Source organism: Eleutherodactylus coqui, chromosome 8 (genome assembly GCF_035609145.1).
Source record: "Eleutherodactylus coqui strain aEleCoq1 chromosome 8, aEleCoq1.hap1, whole genome shotgun sequence".
NCBI lineage: Eukaryota > Metazoa > Chordata > Amphibia > Anura > Eleutherodactylidae > Eleutherodactylus > Eleutherodactylus coqui.
In genome coordinates, this window is record NC_089844.1 from 93,363,523 (window position 1) to 93,382,327 (window position 18,805).

At 46.5% G+C, this 18,805-nt stretch overlaps 1 protein-coding gene across 2 annotated transcripts in view; it reads left to right on the forward strand.

Moving 5' to 3' along the window:
- Nucleotides 1-18,805, forward strand: part of NBEAL1 (neurobeachin like 1) — a 144,283-nt gene that overhangs the window by 110,201 nt on the left and 15,277 nt on the right. For both annotated transcript variants that reach the window (XM_066576048.1, XM_066576049.1), the window contains 8 exons: nucleotides 960-1,057; nucleotides 8,942-9,058; nucleotides 9,220-9,309; nucleotides 11,734-11,843; nucleotides 13,631-13,803; nucleotides 15,216-15,310; nucleotides 16,740-16,856; nucleotides 16,956-17,117. In XM_066576048.1, the coding sequence (XP_066432145.1) occupies nucleotides 960-1,057; nucleotides 8,942-9,058; nucleotides 9,220-9,309; nucleotides 11,734-11,843; nucleotides 13,631-13,803; nucleotides 15,216-15,310; nucleotides 16,740-16,856; nucleotides 16,956-17,117 (962 nt within the window). The remainder of the gene's footprint in view (nucleotides 1-959; nucleotides 1,058-8,941; nucleotides 9,059-9,219; nucleotides 9,310-11,733; nucleotides 11,844-13,630; nucleotides 13,804-15,215; nucleotides 15,311-16,739; nucleotides 16,857-16,955; nucleotides 17,118-18,805) is intronic.

The window sequence follows — 18,805 nt, forward strand, 5'->3', positions numbered from 1 at the left end:
TTAGAGATGAGTGAGCATACTCGCTAAGGACAATTACTCGATCGAGCATTGTCCTTAGCGAGTACCTGCCCGCTCGGAAGAAAAGGTTCGGCTGCCGGCGCGGGTGACAGGTGAGTTGCGTTCATGAGCAGGGGGGAGCGAGAGGGAGAGAGAGATCTCCCCTTTGTTGCTCCCCACCCGCCACCGGCAGCCAAATCTTTGCTCCCAAGCGGGCAGGTACTCGCTAAGGGCAATGCTCGATTGAGCAATTGCCCTTAGCGAGTATGCTTGCTCATCTCTAGCTATAATTCATATCACCGTTAGTGCTTCTGTCCTCCTGTCCTTTCATGGGATCAAGAAAACTGAAGCACCCTCTTTTACAAGAATAAAACAAATGGTGCCAAACAAATGCAATTATGATCTAAGAAACAGCAGAAAGACACTACATAACATATGACGATGGAGATGGAGGAGGAGGAGGAGGAGGAGAAAAAGACAGTGAGCATACAGGCCAATTTGTAAAAATCTTACAGAACAAAGTGGAACTTTAACTATCATGCTGCTTCCTGTTACTGTTAAATGTTTAGTAATCTTAAGATGCCCCCTGCGCGGGGACTTAAACAAGCATAACCTTTTATCATTGTGAAAATGTAATTAATATTTTTGAAACTATAAATGGGTCTTTAGGGTTTTAGGATTTGATTTGTCTGCCGAATATAATGAGTAGAGGACTTTAAGGACTGCCGCAATATTAGCAGGAACATATTTACATTCATGGGAAGGCTTAAGAACCTCCTGGATGTATATCCTTAGGTTCTGTTTGGAACCTTGGTTCCAGATTTCCATGAAGATCCAGAACTATGACGCAGATGGTAAGGAGCCCTAACATGTGATCTCTGTTGTTCAGTAGATTTTAAAACCGTTAATACTTCTATTCATTGAGAGAAAACCGCTAAATATGTTTATGCTTGTAACATCAGGTGCTGTGGACCTAGATGCAATTGCAGATGAGAAAGAAAGGAAAGCAATAGAAGGAATGATCAACAATTTTGGACAAACGCCATGTCAGCTGTTGAAGGTATAACTGTGCTGAAAGTAAATTCTAGCTTTGCTGTCTTTTTATTACATACTTATGACTTTTCCATAGCCCAGTATACACTTCTCTGTACAATATTACTGCCTTTGGGCCTCCAATATACCAGGTTGTTGAAAATGTTGTGATGGAAGTTGCGCCAGTGCTTCGTCATTTTACCAGGGCTCAGCTCAGCACAGCAAATTAAGAATAAATTCGACTTAGATGATTTTTTTTTCTCAATGAGAAAAATAAAACAAAAGTTCTCCCCCGCTCACAATGCTTTTTTTTTTTTTTAATTCTTGCACTTTGGATTCAAGCCTTTTACCTGCTAAGTTTCCTCTGTCCAGGACCTTATTAGTGTGTTGGGAAGAATGATGGCTGCTACCCAGACTTTGCAACCAGCAATACAACAATATAGCTATTATTGATCAATAAAATATGCCAACCATTCTGGACCATGAGGTGTTGGATTAGGGGAACTTTTAATCATGAAATACTATTATGTATTTCTCGTCCGTATCATTGGGGGCCACAGCCTAGACCATGGGATATAGCCACTGCCCTAGGAGGCGACACTAAGCAAAAAAGTGTTAGCTCCTCCCCACCTGGCTATATCCCCCCTGCAGGCACTCAGCTAATTAGTCTTTAGCTTAGTGTCTGCTAGGAGGCAGACGTGGCTATTCGCGGGAATCCGGGGAGTCGGGGCTTTTCCCTGGCTCTACTGGCCTCCCGGGGGAGACGCAGGCAGGGGGTGTCTCCACCACTACTGCGGCGTCTCACCCAGAGAAGAAAAAGGGGCCCGACCATGCAATGCGCATCTGAGTCGGTTACCCGCCAGCCATAGGGCTCCCCCTCCCTGGAGTAGCGCACTGTCTGACGGTGACGCGTAGGGGGCAGCACTGCTGGAGTGGTCGACGCAAGGCAGGCTGTGGCTCCCAGGAAGACACCCCCCTTGGGACTATGGACGGCGCAGCAAGTATTCCGGCGCAGACAGCGCATACCTTAAGGAGCATCAGGACGCCGGCGGCGGCAACGGCGGTGGCAGCGGCAGCGGCGATGACAGCGGCAATGACAGCGGCGATGGCAGCGGCAAAGGCGGCGGCAGCGGCAGCTCTCCCGCCCAGGGATAGAAGCTTGCGTGTTGCAGGACGCCGGGGCGCTGGCCGGCAGGCCACTTCCGGGCACGGCGCTCCGGGGGGCGGAGCGCCGTCGTCACGGCCGGAAAGCGTCACTTCCGGGTCGCGGGGACGCTTCCGGGCCAGGCCACGCCCCCTCCGACCGGGATGAGTTAAAAAGTCCGCATGGACAGAGAAATGGCCGCGCTCCTGGGCACTTCAGTTGCTACCCCTCTGAGCCCAGCACCTGCAGCTCTCTGAAGCACACAGCAGCCTTCCAGCCTTCCAGCCGTGCAGCCCTGCAGCCCTGCAGTTTTCCTCGGCAGTTTCCTTCTGCAACGGAGAAAGCACCCGGACAGCAGCAGCACCTCCTGTCTCGGGCACCAGCAGCAGGAATAACTCCGCAGCAGTCCCTGCCACAGCACCTGCCGGGTCACCAACGCCGCGAGATCGTATGGTACACCAGCGTCGACTTCCGACAGCATCCAAGCGTCAGGACCAGAGGCTCCAGCTGGACCGGGGGAACCGCAGAAACAGATGCTAGACCGGGTAAGCCCTGCCCAAGGCAGCACTTTGCGGTGTTCTCCCCTTGCCCTCCCCGTCCCCCCTGCAGGCATTCCTGTAACGGTACTTAGCTTACCCGCTACCTGGGAATTGTTTTCTGTTGCCATGTCTGACCCTAGATCAGAGGGTTCCAGCCCGGCCGAGGGGAGGGTGAAGCGTGGCGCTTGCACTATCTGCAGCGTTAAGTTCGCTTGCGGTCAAGTCGACCCCCGCTGCGCTAGAAGTGCCGCGGTGCGTGCAGCTCCAGGGACCCCGGTGCCCCCCGCCGCCCCTGTGGAGCCAGGGCCCGAACCCCAACGGGCAAGGTCCCTGGCCGCTGCCGTTTCTGGCTGGGCCACATTCTCTGCGGCGATTTTTCGCCGGTTAGAGTCCAGCTCAGACACGTCCTCCTCGGAATATGCACGAGGGAGGGCACGCAAGAGGAGGAGGTCCCGTAGCAGCGTGGACACTCCCCATAGATCGCGCCATACCGGGAGGTCGTCTAGACCCTCAAAGTCCAGACTATCCAGGGACTATCATGGCCATCATGGGTCCAGGGAGTCCGTGCATACTAATCATAGATCAAGGCATTCTTCACGGTCCCGGTATTCTGCGAGACCAGCCCGGGCTCGCCATGAGTCCCCTCGAGCATCTTGCTCATGGGCGCCCCGGGATACGGCGCAAGCGGCAGGCAAGGGCAGTGGGTCTGAATACTACGACCACTCTGCAGGCTCGTCAGTTTCGGAACTAGACGAGGAACAGGTGTCGCCTAGCCAGCCTAATATACGGCCTGGTAATATCCATAAGAGAAACCCTCCAAGTAATGGAAGAAACAGTGGAGACGCCTCCTTCCGCGGTGTCATGTAGACAGCGACAGGTCTTCCCAGACCATCCGGATTTTTCGGAGGTCCTTAACAGGGAATGGCAGAACCCGGATAAGAAATTTAGGCAATCCGGGAAGACTCGGAAAAGTACATATCCATTCCCAGGGGGCCTGAAAAAGGGTTGGGCGGTACCTCCGGTAGTTGACCCGCCAGTGTCGCGACTGTCTAGAAGTTCAGCACTGCCAACAGCCGAGGTAGCAATGCTGGCTAATCCTCAAGACAGGAAGCTGGATGAGTGGGCAAAAACCGTGTTTTAAGCCACAGGCACCGCCTTACAGCCGATGTTTGCGGCCGCATGGTCGGCAAGGCATCCATAGCCTGGGCCAAGCAGCTACGGAGAGACACTGTAGCAGGCTCTCCACCAAATGGGTTGCTCAAACCAACAGACAACGTCATACAGGCAAACAAATTTGTATGCGCAGCAGAACTAGATGCAGCCAAGTTCGTCGCCCGGGCGTCCGCTGCATCGGTTGCGGCAAGGAGAACTCTCTGGCTGAAAAAGCTGGTCAGCAGATACAGCATCCAAGATGGCCCTAACGAAATTGCCATTCGAAGGAAACAGGCTGTTTGGACCTAAACTGGATGACATGATAAAGGACGCTACAGACGGCAAGAGCACGTCGTTACCACAAATGCCGGCAAGAAAGGAGAAGGTTCCACTAAAAAAGGAAACCATTTGTTGTAGATCCTTTCGGCGTTTTTCATCCCGCCCAGGGTCGGGGCAGTGGTCCTAGTCTACAAGAACCCCGACGGACGCAAAGAGGGGCCCCTCTTTCAAAAACAAGGCAAACTTGGCGATCCCGACCCGGAACATCTAAAACAGCGGGATCAGAGAGCGCGGCATGAGATGCTGCCCCCACCCAGTGTCACCACGGGGGGGGGGCAGGCTCTTCCAATTTCGGGAGACATAGGGGAGGCGCATGAGCAACAAGTGGGTGCAGGAAATTGTGACATCCGGTTACGCAACCGAAGTCACGACTCTCCCACGGAACGCATTCTGCAGGTCCGGAGTGCCTACCACCCCGGAAGGAGTAGCCAACCGACAGCAGGCAGGGCGGAACCTTCTGGCACAGGGGGTTGTGAAACCGGTACCGGGGGCACAAGAGAGGCAAGGGTTCTATTCGAATCTTTTTTCTTGTACCCAAAAAGGACGGCAGAGTGAGGCCGGTACTGGATTCAAGGAGGTTGAACCAATTCATCAGAACAAAACATTTCCGGATGGAGCCAATCAAGTCCGTGATAACCTCCATGCAACCAGGCGAATTGCGGTCATCAATAGATATCAAGGACGCTTATCTCCATATCCCGATTCGGGAAACACATCAAAAATTCCTTCGTTTCGAAACACAGGGAAGGCATTTTCAGTTTACGGCACTGCCATTCGGCCTGTCTACCTCTCCAAGGGTCTTTACGAAGGTACTAGCAGCAGTGATGGCGCCGCTCCAGGCGGAAGGTATATCAGCCATTCCATACCTGGACGATATACTAATAAAGGCACCGTTGGGGGACGGCAACATCAAAAGTTTACACGTCACGATGAAGATTCTAGAAGAATTCGGCTGGATAGTGAACCGCGAAAAATCATGCCGAATACCGACGCAACACTTGGAGTATTGGGCATGATATTCGATGCCAGCCAGCACCGGGTCCGACTACCTCAAGCAAAGGTAGACAAGCTCCGGCAGGGGGTCCGGTCCCTAATATAGGGGAAACCGTTAACCCTCAGAATGGCTACCCTGGGCCAGATGGGGCAGCATTCGAGGCGGTTCCGTTTGCCCAGTTCCAGTCAAGGAAACTACAACACTTGATATCGGCACGCTGGAATAGGGTCCGGATGACCCTGGAACAGCGAATCCAGATGACCCCTCAACTCCAAAAGTCACTGAAGTGGTGTCGGGGACCTGGGAGACTTCAGGCGGGATGGCCTTTGAGCCCAAGTCGCTGGACAGTAGTGACGACGGACGCCAGCCTTTCAGGTTGGGGCGGAACACTAGGGGACCAGTCGGTTCAAGGAGTGTGGTCTCAAAAAGAGACAAGGCTACAGATTAACATCCTAGAGTTGCGGGCCATCTACCTGACTCTCCGACACTTCGGGCCCAATCTCAAGAGAAAGAAGGTACGCGTTCAAACGGACAGCACCACAGCGGTGGCCTATGTCAACCGACAAGGAGGAACAAGGAGCGTGTCGGTAATGAGCAAGGTAACAGGCATACTAGCGTGGGCGGAGAAGCATCTGAGCTCGATGTCCGCAGTCTACATTGCCCGGAATAGAAATAACTGGGTGGCGGATTACCTAAGACAAGAAACAGTGGATCCCGGCGAATGGGGGCTGCACCCAGAAGTATTTCGGACGATATGCCGGAAGTAGGGCTCGCCAGACGTGGACCTCAGGGCGTCCCGACTAAATTACTAGCGACACTCATTTATGTCCCGAGCGCGGGATCCACGAGCAGCGGCAGCGGAGGCGCTGACCATTTCGTGGGAGGAGTACAAGCTCCTATACGTATTTCCACCCATTCCTCTCATACCGAGGATCCTAGGGAACATCAAGCAGGAAGGATGATCAGCAATATTAATAGCACCAGACTGGCCAAGAAGAAGCTGGTACGCGACCATCATAGAAATGCGGCTCGACACACCGTGGCATCCTCCAGAGCAAAGAGACCTGCTATCCCAGGGGCCTTTTTTTCTACACCCAAATTCCAAGTCTCTACATTTGACGGCTTGGCCGTTGAGACCGAGGTGTGGAGGAGGAAGGACTATTCGGAGAAGGTTAGCCAGACTATGATACGGGCCGGAAAACCAGCCTCATCTGCAATTTATTGTAGAGTCTGAGAAGCGCTCCTTCACCTGTGTGAGGAGGGGCGGGTACAACCGATACAATTGTCGGTGGCCGGAATTCTTGCATCCCTACAATCAGGCCTCGAGGTAGGATTGAGGGTAGGCTCGTTAAGGGGACAGGTGTCGGCATTAACGGTACTGTTCCAAAAACCAATCGCAAAGAGGATGGCAGTACGTACATTCCTGCAGGGAGTCGTCCATACGACACCCCTGTTTAAACCCCCGGTCCAAACTTGGGACCTTAATCTCGTGTTGGACACTATGACGGGCCAGCCGTTTGAGCCGCTGAAGGAGATTCATAGGAGACTACTGGCCTGGAAGGTGGTATTCCTCGTCGCCATTACGTCAATCCGTAGGTTCTCGGAGCTGGCGGCTTTGTCTCTACAGGCGCCAGATAGGACCGTCCACCCGGACAAAGTAGTGCTGAGGCCATCACCCGAGTTACTACCAAAGGTGGTATCTCTGTTGTCAGACTAATGAAGAAAATTGTCTTGCCTTCTTTTCGTCCAGATCCAGTACAAAAAAAAAAAAAAAAAAAAAAAAAAAATATATATATAATAATAAATGCTGCACCACCTTGGTCGTGGTAAGGGTGCTAGGATCTATGTGAAAAGAACAAAGACGTTTCGTAGGACCGACACCCTCTTCGCTAGTCCGAAGGGGACCCGAAGGGGCTTGGCAGCCTCAAAAGTCATCCTATCCAAATGGATAAGGTCCCTGATAACAGAGAAGTATCGCACCTCAGGGCGCTTGCCGCCATGTCGGGTTACGGCCCGCTCCACACGGGCGGTAGGGGCTTACCGGGCAGTCCGTCACGGAGCCTCAGCCCTTCAGGAGGGTAAGGCAGCCACCTGGACTTCCTTACATATGTTCTAAAAATTTTATAAGGTCCACACAGCTGCATCATCCGACGCCGCTCTTGGCCGGAAGAGCTTGCAGACGGCGGTCGTTGACCGCACAGCCGAACTCTGAATGCCCACCCAATATATTGTTTTCGGGACTGCTTGTGGACGTCCCATGGTCTAGGCTGTGGCCCCCAATGATACGGACGAGAAACAGATATTTTTGGTATAACTTACCGTAAAATCTCTTTCTCGTCGCGTTCATTGGGGGCCACAGCACCCACCCCTTATTTATTTAGGCGGTTGCTGGAACTTTCTGTTCTTCGGTCATGGTTCGGCAGAAAATTGTGCCAAAGAGGTTGTTTTTGGTATGTATAAAAACATAATATGTATAATCGTACTCCCACTGGCTTCCTACTGCTTGCAGACAGACTAATTAGCTGAGTGCCTGCAGGGGGGATATAGCCAGGTGGGGAGGAGCTAACACTTTTTTGCTTAGTGTCGCCTCCTAGGGCAGTGGCTATATCCCATGGTCTAGGCTGTGGCCCCCAATGAACGCGACGAGAAAGAGATTTTACGGTAAGTTATACCAAAAATATCTGTTTTAGTAACGATAGATTTCTGCTTAACACCAAAATAACTTTTTTTTTTTTTCTTTTTGTCCTCTTCCAAATGTATTATTAGTAGAAATAATGTGCAGCATCTTCACTAAGTAAATAAATATAAACTTTAATAAAGTAACTAGTTGCTAAGGCAGAGCAGAAATGTCCTGTCTGAGGAGGCTTCACAACAATATTTTTTAAAGAGGACCTGTCTTGGCTTTGCAGATCCTTCTGACTCGAACAATGTCGCTCCTTTTTCTCTACTCCCTCCCATTTTGGGCTCTTGGTTTTAGTGTGAATGTGTCAGGTGAGCGGTTCCTATTGCTCGCCGTCATTCAAGTCTGGCATCACTCATTGGCAGTGAGCAGTTGGGACCGCCCACCTGACACATTTACAGCTCTGGGAACTGAAACTAAGTGGAGGAACGAGTGGGAGTAGAAGGAAAAGTGAGACATCGCTGGAGTCAGCATGGCCGCGTTTGAAAATCTATGCAGCTGGCCCTACTAACATGAGGACATGACAGGTCCTCTTTAATTATGTCAATGAAGTTGGTGTAAAATCTAAACTCAAGCAGGATGTATACTTCTGAGTAAGACTGTGTTTAAAGCTGATCTGTCATCTGACTAGGCTGCCCTATAAGTCAAAACGGCACAAAAAATATTGCACTATTTTGCTAATGTTATGTGGCTGGTGTATTCATGATATTAGTGCTCCCCCACTTTCTTAGTGATTGATGGGCTGCTTTATATGCAGATACACAACGGCCAGCGGTCAGTCTCTGCGGGGAGAGGCGGGTATGCGCTGACAATTCAGTGTAACCATTTTGAAAGCAGTGAGGAGACAAAGCTCAATCTATCAATTTTATTATTTCTTCTTGGATTTTGATGAACTGCCCATCACTTTGATCATTAGCTTTTTAAATGGATTTGCAGCACATGACCTTTAGAAGGCAATAGAATACTTGAATTACCAAATTCTATATTAATATAGATATATAATAATTTTGTGTCAAATATCTTGATTGTGTTTTCCTTTCAAACTTTCTCCAAATACAATACAGGAACCTCATCCAACTCGGCTATCTGCAGAAGAAGCTTTACTGAAACAGACAAAACTAGACAATGGAACGCTAAACTTGTTCCAAAACCTCACGGAGCTGAAGTCATTCTTTATAAAGGTACATCTGGAGAATGTGTCGCTCATAAAATAGTAGACTGCCAGATTGTCATAACTTTACAAAAGTCAGTTCTCACAAACCATTATTCATGTTTTCCTATAGTAGAAATAAAGTCATTCTAAATGAATATTCTTAACTTTTTTTTTTTTTTTTGCCTTCAGGGTATTAGTGATGAAATTCCTGTGGTTAAAGCCGTTGTTCCAAAGAGTCAGTTACGCTCCTTTATATCTCAGGGAAGCCCAGAAATACTGGTGAGTTTTCAAAAATTGATTTTAATTTAATAGGGAGTTATTGGATGAACCCTAAAAGCCATAGGACCGTTACAGATGGCTGATCATGCTCTTTTGTTTATATGTGGCTTCTTCTAGGCTTCTATTTCACACGAACAGGTTCATTATACCCATTATACCCAAAAGTAAATAGATCTTGCTGATTTAAGTCAGGTAAATGACACTTCAAAGTGAACCTGCAGCCACTTTGTTTTTCAATGACACATGTAAAACGTCAAGAACAGTTTACTTAAACCAAGTCTTTCTAATCATTTTCTACTGGCTCCTCATCTGCCAGAACATAATGATGCCTGTGCCTTACCACCAGTAGTTGCAATCCATACCAAAATTATATATTTCTCTTTTGTCTCCTGAATCCAGTATGACATTACCTAAAGCAGGGTACAGTCATGGCAAAAAGTTCTGAGACCGAAACAAATTTTAGTTTACACAAAGTTTGTTGCTGCAGTGTTTTTAGATGTTTCTATGGTATACTGAAGTACAGTTATAAGCATTTCACAAGTTAATAAACTTTTATTGACACATACATCGAGTTTCGGCAAAGACTCAATATTTACAGTGTTAACACCTGTGTTTCAAGACTTCTACAATTCGCCCTGGCATGCTGCATATCAGCTTTTGGGCCAGATCCTGACTGATGGCAACCCATCTTTGCCTAATCACTGCTTGGAGTTTATCACAATTTCTGCATTGTTTGTCCACACACTTCTTGAGGATTGACCACGGGTTCTCATGAAGCCTGAGATCTGGGGAATTTCCTGGCCATAGACCTAAAATGTCAATGTTTTGTTCACTGAGCCACTTAGTTCCCACTTTTACCTTATGACATGGTGCTCAGTCATGCTGGAAACAGTTTGTCCATCACCAAACTGATCCTGGATGGTTGGGAGAAGTTGCTCTTGGAGGATTTTTAGATACCATTCTTCATTCATGGCAGTGTTCTTAGGCAAAATTGTGAGTGAACTCACTCCATTGGATGTAAAGCAACCCCTTTTAGAAGTGGCAGCAGGCAGGTGTTGGTGCATCTGCATGCACAGTGAGGTGATGGCTTTTGGAGGCTGGTCTGGTGTCAAGAAGGACAGTAAGAAAGCCACTTCTCTCCAAGAAAACATCAAGGACCGATTGACATTCTGTAGGAAGTACAGGCATCGGACTGCAGAGGACTGAGGTCAAGTTATTTTTTCTGGTGATGTCCCCTTCAGACTTTTTGGGACATTTATAAGAATGATTGTCCGGAGAAGAAAAGGTGAGCGCTACTATGAGTCCTATGGATAAAATAGAAAAGCCCCCCGCGCTCCTATGCACTTAGGATAGTAAGAACGATATAGGTCTAGTGAAGGGTATGACGTACTTCGTTGAAGAGCCCTATACACATACAGGTCTCCTCTCAATCCAGGAACGTCCTTAATGAGCCAGAGGGAGGTTTTACCGTTTTTATTGGTGAAGAGACAAACGTGCAGACACAGGCCACAATAGAGGGAAAACCAATAGAGTACAATGAATTTCGGAGACGACAACTTCTCCCAAACATCCAGGACCAGTTTGGTGATAAACAATTCTTTTTCCAGCACGATGGAGCACCCTGTCACAAGGCAAAAGTAATAACTAAATGGCTTGGTCAACAAAACGTTGAAATTTTGGTTTCCTTGGCTAGGAAACTCTCCAGATCTCTCTCCCTTTGAGAACCTGTGGTCAATCCTCAAAAAGCGGGTGGACAAACAAAAACACAGAAATTGTGATAAAACCCAAGCAGTGATTAGGCAAGAATAGGTTGCCATCAGTCAGAATTTGGTCCAGAAGCCAATAGGCAGCATGCCAGGGCAAATAACACAAGTCTTAAAACATAAGGGCAACAACACTGTAAATACTGGGTCTTTGCCTAAACTTGATGTATTTGTCAATCAAAGATTTAAAAATTATGCAATGCCTATAATTGTACTTCAGTATACCCTAGGAAATCTGACTAAAAGATCTAAATACACTAAAGCAGAAACTGTCTACGCTGTTTCTAAAACTTTTTTTTTACATTGAATGGTGCTTACGGAAACGGCACAGCTCTCGGTGCTACCCTGTTTCCGCATTACCCATTCTCTTCTTTAGGAGTTACGTAAACTACATACAACAGCCAGTTTTGCAGTTTTCAAAATCCCAGCCATAGTTGGTTATGCTGGTGAGAAGGGGTTGAGGATCCTTGTTTTAGTGATGGGTGCGGGTTCCAGAGATGGTAATTGTATTTGTCAGATATTTTTGGCATATCCGGTGACTGTCCAAGATTGGAATATCCCCTGGAGGCCCGTAGTGTATGTGCACTGCAAAGGCAAGGAAACCTTTAGCCATTTGATATCATTAAATTAATTTCACTAATTTTATGTCTGTCTGGTTTAGGTAACAATAAATCAGAGCTTAATTATTGGGACCCATGGATGGCTACCATATGAGAAGAACATTTCAAATTATTTTACTTTTACCAAGGACCAAACTGTTTCTAATCAAAAGTAAGTGTAACACTCGATAATAAGCACAAAAACGTATTCTCTTGTTAGTTAAAGGAGTTCGATTTTTAACTCCTGCCTGTATTTACGCAATCATAAGAGCTGTGTCTAATCCTGGAAACCCCTTTAAGGCCAAAATCTTCTTGGGAGCTTAAAGTGTGCTTCCAGTTATAAATAACTCTCCATAGTGCAAGTGAATATAAGAAACTTTGTAATATATCTTAATGCAGAAAATGCCTTCTTCTATGCTTATTAGATTCCTCCCCTCTCGCCCACTGTTTGCTCTGAATTCACTGATTAAAATCCATATACAATAGGCAGAGAGGAGATGGATTTTCCGTTTAACTGAGGGATCAGATTACAGCTGACCATAGATGTTTATGGAGAAAGAAGCACATGCTAACATTTTAAAATCTAATGCACATCACAGTAATTCATTTCGTAATAGGCTCACTGCACCTGGTCTAGCTGCTTTCTTTGTTTTCTATGCTGTATGACGTTCTGCCTAAAAAATATCTCCACTTCCTGTGACATCTTGTCAGGAATTGCTACTTCCTTCCCTGTCCAAAGCCTCCGACATCCTATGAGCAGTGCATGATGGGAGGACAGGAGAAAAAGCACTGCGTTGTATGGCTCATGCATAGTTCAGAGTGCCTTAAAGGGGTTGTCTCGCGGCAGCAAGTGGGGTTATACACTTCTGTATGGCCATATTAATGCACTTTGTAATATACATCGTGCATTAAATATGAGCCATACAGAAGTTATTCACTTACCTGCTCCGTTGCTGGCATCCTCGTCGCCATGGTGCCGTCTAACTTCGGTGTCTTCTTGCTTTTTTAGACGCGCTTGCGCAGATGGATCTTCTCCCTTCGGCTGGTCTCGGAAGCATCTGCGTTTTGGCTCCGCCCCCTTGTACGCGTCATCGCGTAGCTCCGCCCCCGTCACGTGCCGATTCCAGCCTCCTGATTGGCTGGAATAGGCATGTGATGGGGGCGGAGCTACGCGATGACGCGTACAAGGGGGCGGAGCCAAAACGCAGATGCTTCCGAGACCAGCCGAAGGGAGAAGATCCATCTGCGCAAGCGCGTCTAAAAAAGCAAGAAGACACCGAAGTTAGACGGCACCATGGCGACGAGGATGCCAGCAACGGAGCAGGTAAGTGAATAACTTCTGTATGGCTCATATTTAATGCACGATGTATATTACAAAGTGCATTAATATGGCCATACAGAAGTGTATAACCCCACTTGATTTCGCGAGACAACCCCTTTAAGGTCCTGTCCATCTACTTCAGCAGGCTTTCTTTGGCACTAGGAATAAGTTGTAGGACCTATGAGTTGTGGGCGGAGCTACAGCACTGGCCGATAAACAAGCTGTATGCATGCTGGGAGTTGTAGGTAACAATTTTATTGCTGTGTTTACAGTGTAATTGATGCATGTAAGCACAGCGTCAGATCAGTGGCTGCACAGGACGAAGAAGAGGGTCCAGGACTGAGTTAAAAGATAGATTGCCACTACTTGGCTTTACTTCCTAGATTTGAGCATTTTCATAATTTTCGTTTTGTGCTCTGAAAACCCCATTTTAGCGTAGCTCAGAGCTTACTTCATGGCTGAATATTTCTCTGCATTTGTTGTGTCCTTACATTGTTGTGTTTTTGGGAGTTTTACAGAAGACCGCTTCTGGGTGGAGGGATGATGTCGGCAGCAGTGACTGTCATCGGGATGGGACTTTGCGTTGCCTTCAGTGTGGAAGAAAGGAAACAAATCATGGCTTTCATTTTCATTTTCAGAACTCAGAGGGTTGTGTCTGGCCCTTTTGCTCCTAGCCTTGAGATAACCGCAAAACTGTTTGTGGTGTCCCATGATGGGAAAGTATTGTTCACTGGTGGTCACTGGGATAACAGCATCCGAGTAACTTCATTGGCTAAAGGCAAAGTGATTGGACAACACATCCGGCATATGGGTAAGGACCTAATGTGTATACATTAATAGATCTTTTTCTTTAAAGGGAAGCCGTCACCTGCCTAAAGCACCATAAACTAACTTATGAGGCTGTAAGGCAAGATGACAAGGGGGTGGGTGCTATATTTTTCATACCTGCGCACTTCCTGGTTCCCGTGATGCTTTGCACTGAAGTCCGTGCGCCACGGAGTCCCGTGCATGTACTCTCCAATGCAAGTCTATGGGAAAGTTTGTGTACAAGACTCTGAAATAAGTCAGGTTTTTAGCCAGCACACTGATTTCAGTGGCAGGAAGCAGGTGAGTATTAAAAAAACAGCACCTTGCCGAACAGCATCACAAGTTAGTTTATGGTACTTTAACCCCTTAACGACCAGCCCATAGTGTTTTTACGTCCTGCCCAAGTGGCTTTATTCTCTGAGGACGTAAAAACATGTGTCCTGCAGAGAATAAAGCCACGTGGGCTCTGGACGTGACAACTCCATGCTGTCGGTGCCCGCAGGTAGCCGATAGCATGGAGCTGTCATCCCGGGCTGCAGGGACCCCCGTCAATGCGATCGGCGCTATCCAATCGATAGCGCCGATCGCATAAAAGTTAAAAAAAAGTTAAAGATTCAGCTGCCCTGATGGATCGGATCCATCAGGGCAGCTGAAATTACTCACCCCCGTCCGCCGCACTGCTCCCCACTCTCCTGGTCCTCCGAGCCCCGAAGCCGGCCTTCTGCGCATGCGCATCAGGCGGCATTACGTCAGCCGCATGCGCAGAAGGCCTGGCGGCCCGGGAAATTTAAAGTCTCCTGGCTCCCGACTCCTGTAGGTAGCCGGGAGGCAGGAGATGTCAGCGGGGACCTCCTATGAGCCTTTCCAATCTTGGCTTGGTGTAGGAAAACAAAGTGTTCCTCAAAATGCTGAAAAGTAATGTTAAATTTGTACATCTCCTAAATGGTTAAAAAAAAAAACGAAAGTTTTTCCAATGTGCATCCAAAATAAAGTAAACGCATGGAAATATATATCTAAGCAAAAATTTCTATATTATGTTTGCACATATTTGAGAAATGTGGCACCTGACCATCAGTAAAATGTTGCTCACAAGGTGCAAAAAGGTTGTGGCCTTCTGATCTCTGGCATTCCCCTCTTCTGGTTGGTACCTTTGCAAAGGAGCTTTTCAAACTGATTTGTGCACATATACAATATATACAGTTCAGGATTATCCGATGAAGGTCTTCAACTGACCAAAACGTCAAATGCGTTTTGACTGGATTTAGTACATGAAATAACAATAAAGTGATTATTAAGGCACATTGGCTCTGTAAGATGAACTTGAAATGTAGAAACTTGTTTGAACTGCAGTGGAGTCAGTATTACAGTAAAATATCTTTTCTCATTTTTCCATCTTTTATCCTCCATATGTATTAGACATTGTAACCTGCCTAGCAACAGACTACTGTTGTATTAATCTTATTTCTGGCTCTCGGGACAGAACATGCATGATCTGGCAGATAACACAACAGGTGCGTTATTTTTCTTATATAATCTATTTTGTACTATTCATATAGAAGAGTAATGTTTTAAGATGTACATCACCTGCAAAAATCATTACCTAAGCAATTAGATATAAGATTATGGAGCTTAGTTATGTGGCCTATGGATCAGAATGTGGCGTATGGTTCTGTGGTGTAGTACAGAAGAGGTTTTATACTTTTAAGGGCCAATATCCACCGGCGGGTCGGATTCCACGCAGGGAATCCTGCACGGAATCCAGCCCTTCCCGCATCCGGTGAGCCCTATTTACCTGTTGAGCACTGATTGGTTGCTATGAGCAACAAAGGACATTCTTATTTATAAATCTCCCCCTATCTCACTGAGGAAGCAGGGGGACATAATCTTCACTTGATCCAAATATACAAACGCCATATGGATTTTGTCTTGGATTTGAACCCAGGATTCCAGGGCTACAAGGTAACAGTGCTAACCATTCAGTCACCGTACTGCCCTATTCACAATATTTTTATTTTTTGGTCTCCACCTGAATTTAGGTCTATATTTTAGAGGGTTTTCTGTAACTCGGATGGCTTGTACTTAGAACTGGTCATTAAAGGGTTTTTCAAGGCAGCACTGGCTGTTCATTACCGGAATACACCATGGTCAGAGTGCCAGTGTAGTGGCTGGCACCTGTAATTGCAGGTGCAGCTCTCATTGAAATCAATGGGAGCTGCGCCTTCAATTACAAGCCCAGCTTCCATTGATTTTAATGGGATCTGCAGCGGTGGCTACCGCTCTGACCCCGGTGTATCCTGGCACTGACAGCTGGCATTGCCTGGAAAACTCCTTTAATATCAGGTTGGTGGTGTGCCAAACTCTCAACACCCCACCAGTCAGCTGTTTGAAGAGGCTGCACCATTCGTGTGAGTGCTGTGGCCTCTTCATTGTATACCAAGCTCATCACTGTAAATGTCAGAGTGGTTGTGCCTGGCATTGAGAATCAGTCAAACTCATGTGATTTGGGACTGAGCAGCACAAAGGCCATATGACCAATAAATATGATGTCACAAGTCAGCAAAAAGGCTTCAGTGCTCGCACCAAGTACCATGGCCACTTTAAATAGCTAATTGGGGTCTATGGGATAGCTTTTGCCGTTTGGTATGTGCCTGAAGATTATTTTGAAAATCTGGAAGAATGAGAATGACCTGTTCACATGCATTGTTACGCTTACTATTGGTGGTGTGGCTCTTACCTTGATTTGTGGTTGTGAAGAACAGCGAGGAATCCACGCACAAAAGACTTCAATTTCCAAATACTATAACAGGTCAATGCCTTTCATTCATATGAACTTTTATTTACTAGTGGAGCTTTTTGTGCAACAGTTAATAAAAAATATATTTTGATCTATAGAAAACAGGTAGAGAGATGTATTCTATCATTTTTATGTATTCTTTCCAGGGTGGTGTTTCTGGCGACCTCTCTGCTAAGCCTATGCAGATCCTGTATGGACACACGGATGAAATAACAAGTGTTGGCATCAGTACTGAGCTGGACATGGCTGTTTCTGGATCCAGAGTAATATATTCTACTACTGCTAAATATTTATTTTAAGGAAAAAAGAAAGGATATGGTTTAGAGAGTAGATTTTTCTGTTGATGGTCATTCTTCTTGTAGGATGGGACAGTAATAATTCACACAATCCGAAGAGGCCATTACATGCGGACCCTGAAGCCACCAACTGACAGTTCACTTGTCATGACTATTCCTAATTTGGCAGTCTCCTGGGATGGACATATTGTCATTCATAGCAGCCTGGAAGGGAAAGGAACTCTAAAGGTGAGTCGTTTAGTATTGCTGTCAATGGTTTGCTCTTTAAGGGTATGTTCACACGTAGCAGAATTTATGCGGATTTTCCACAGTGGAAAATCCACATCAAAAACTGCACCATTGGTGCGGATCCACAGCAAACGTAACACTTTCTACTTAGAGTGTGAAACTGGCTGTGAATCCACACCAATGGTTTGGATTTTGACAGTTTTTTTTTCTCCTTTTTTTCATTTATCTTTTTCTGCTCCTTGACTATGGTGAGTTCAACCAGCACTCCTGGGGCAAGGGAATACTTGTGAGCCTTCTTCAATTCCTCCACATCAGAATTAAGGTTCTTAATCTCAGTAGTCTTTTCCCTTCTTCAGTCTGGCCCCATACTTAATGTACCACAAACTACATATTTCAGTGTTTCCCACTGCAGAGGAAGTAGGATCTGGTCCACCGCATGAGAGATGCTTGTAATGATATCTCTATTGCAGTCTGCATCTTTTACCCAGGACTTATTAGGCCACCAAGCCCATTCCCTGGCCTCCATCCCCGGTAGATCCAACTGGAGAAAAACTGGGGAGTGATCAGGCCATATAGTTGTACCAATCGTGACATGCTGGTGGAACATTGGGGCTTATTGTGATATTTAAAAAGTGCCAAGCGCTGGCGAGAAATACGTGTAATCTTTTGTGTGCAAACTGGACAACCCCTTTAATTTCTTGCCCTGATCAACATTTGGTAGATAAATGCTCCCAATAGTGTAGGTTTTAGCGTGAATCTTTGACAGTACTAATTAAATCTGCCCTATTGGCAGACCAACGGTATCGGCAGGATATATTGCAAAGACCTATGAAATGCCATAGACATGCCCAGTAATTTAGAATCCGGGTTCGAATTATGCATCCAAGCACTGCAATATCTTGAGTGTAACCCAGGAATGTGAGTCTCCTGAAGCAACAATATTTGCGCCTTCACCTTATGCAGCCCATAAAGAATTTGTGATTGTTTTTGTAACTTAGTATGTTAGGCTGAATGGAGACAATGTCCATCTAGTTCAGTGATGCATTAAAACCCTGTACATTGAAAGGCCAACTTAATTAAAGGCTTCATCATGGTGGCAGATCGGCACGAAAAAGGAAGAGGTGGTTAGGGGGGAAAAAGGGGGAGGGGGTGAAGAAAAGATGGAACCACGAAGAAAAAAGCTCAAACAAATAGCTATAAAAAACTGTAAACCCACAGACAGTCCCACTACAGCTCAACAGGAAATAAACTATGGAGCTATAGATACCCCTGAAAGGGTGCTAACCCTAAATGGAAGCAGTCTTCCAACGACAGTAACACAGAGACCGCTACATAGGCAACAGTAATATAGTATTATAAAATATACCCCTATCTGAAACTTAGATCTGGGCTATAGAGACTTCTGCTGTGGATCCTGCAACGATACTGTGTAAACTTGATAGAATGGATATTTGGGATCCCCTCTGCTATTGTGAACAGCAATATGAAACTCAGATTGGCACTCAGTATCCAGTAGTGCCCTGGATACATTTAGAGCAGAAAACAGGGTTACACAAAGGACCCTGTCTACCTAGCCCAGTTATCATGTCCTTTGGATATAGCCAGAGAACAACAGAAAAAAATTAGCATAAGACTCATAGAATACTTGCTGTTTGCTAGAAGAGTCTCTGAGCCATCATACAGGTCTA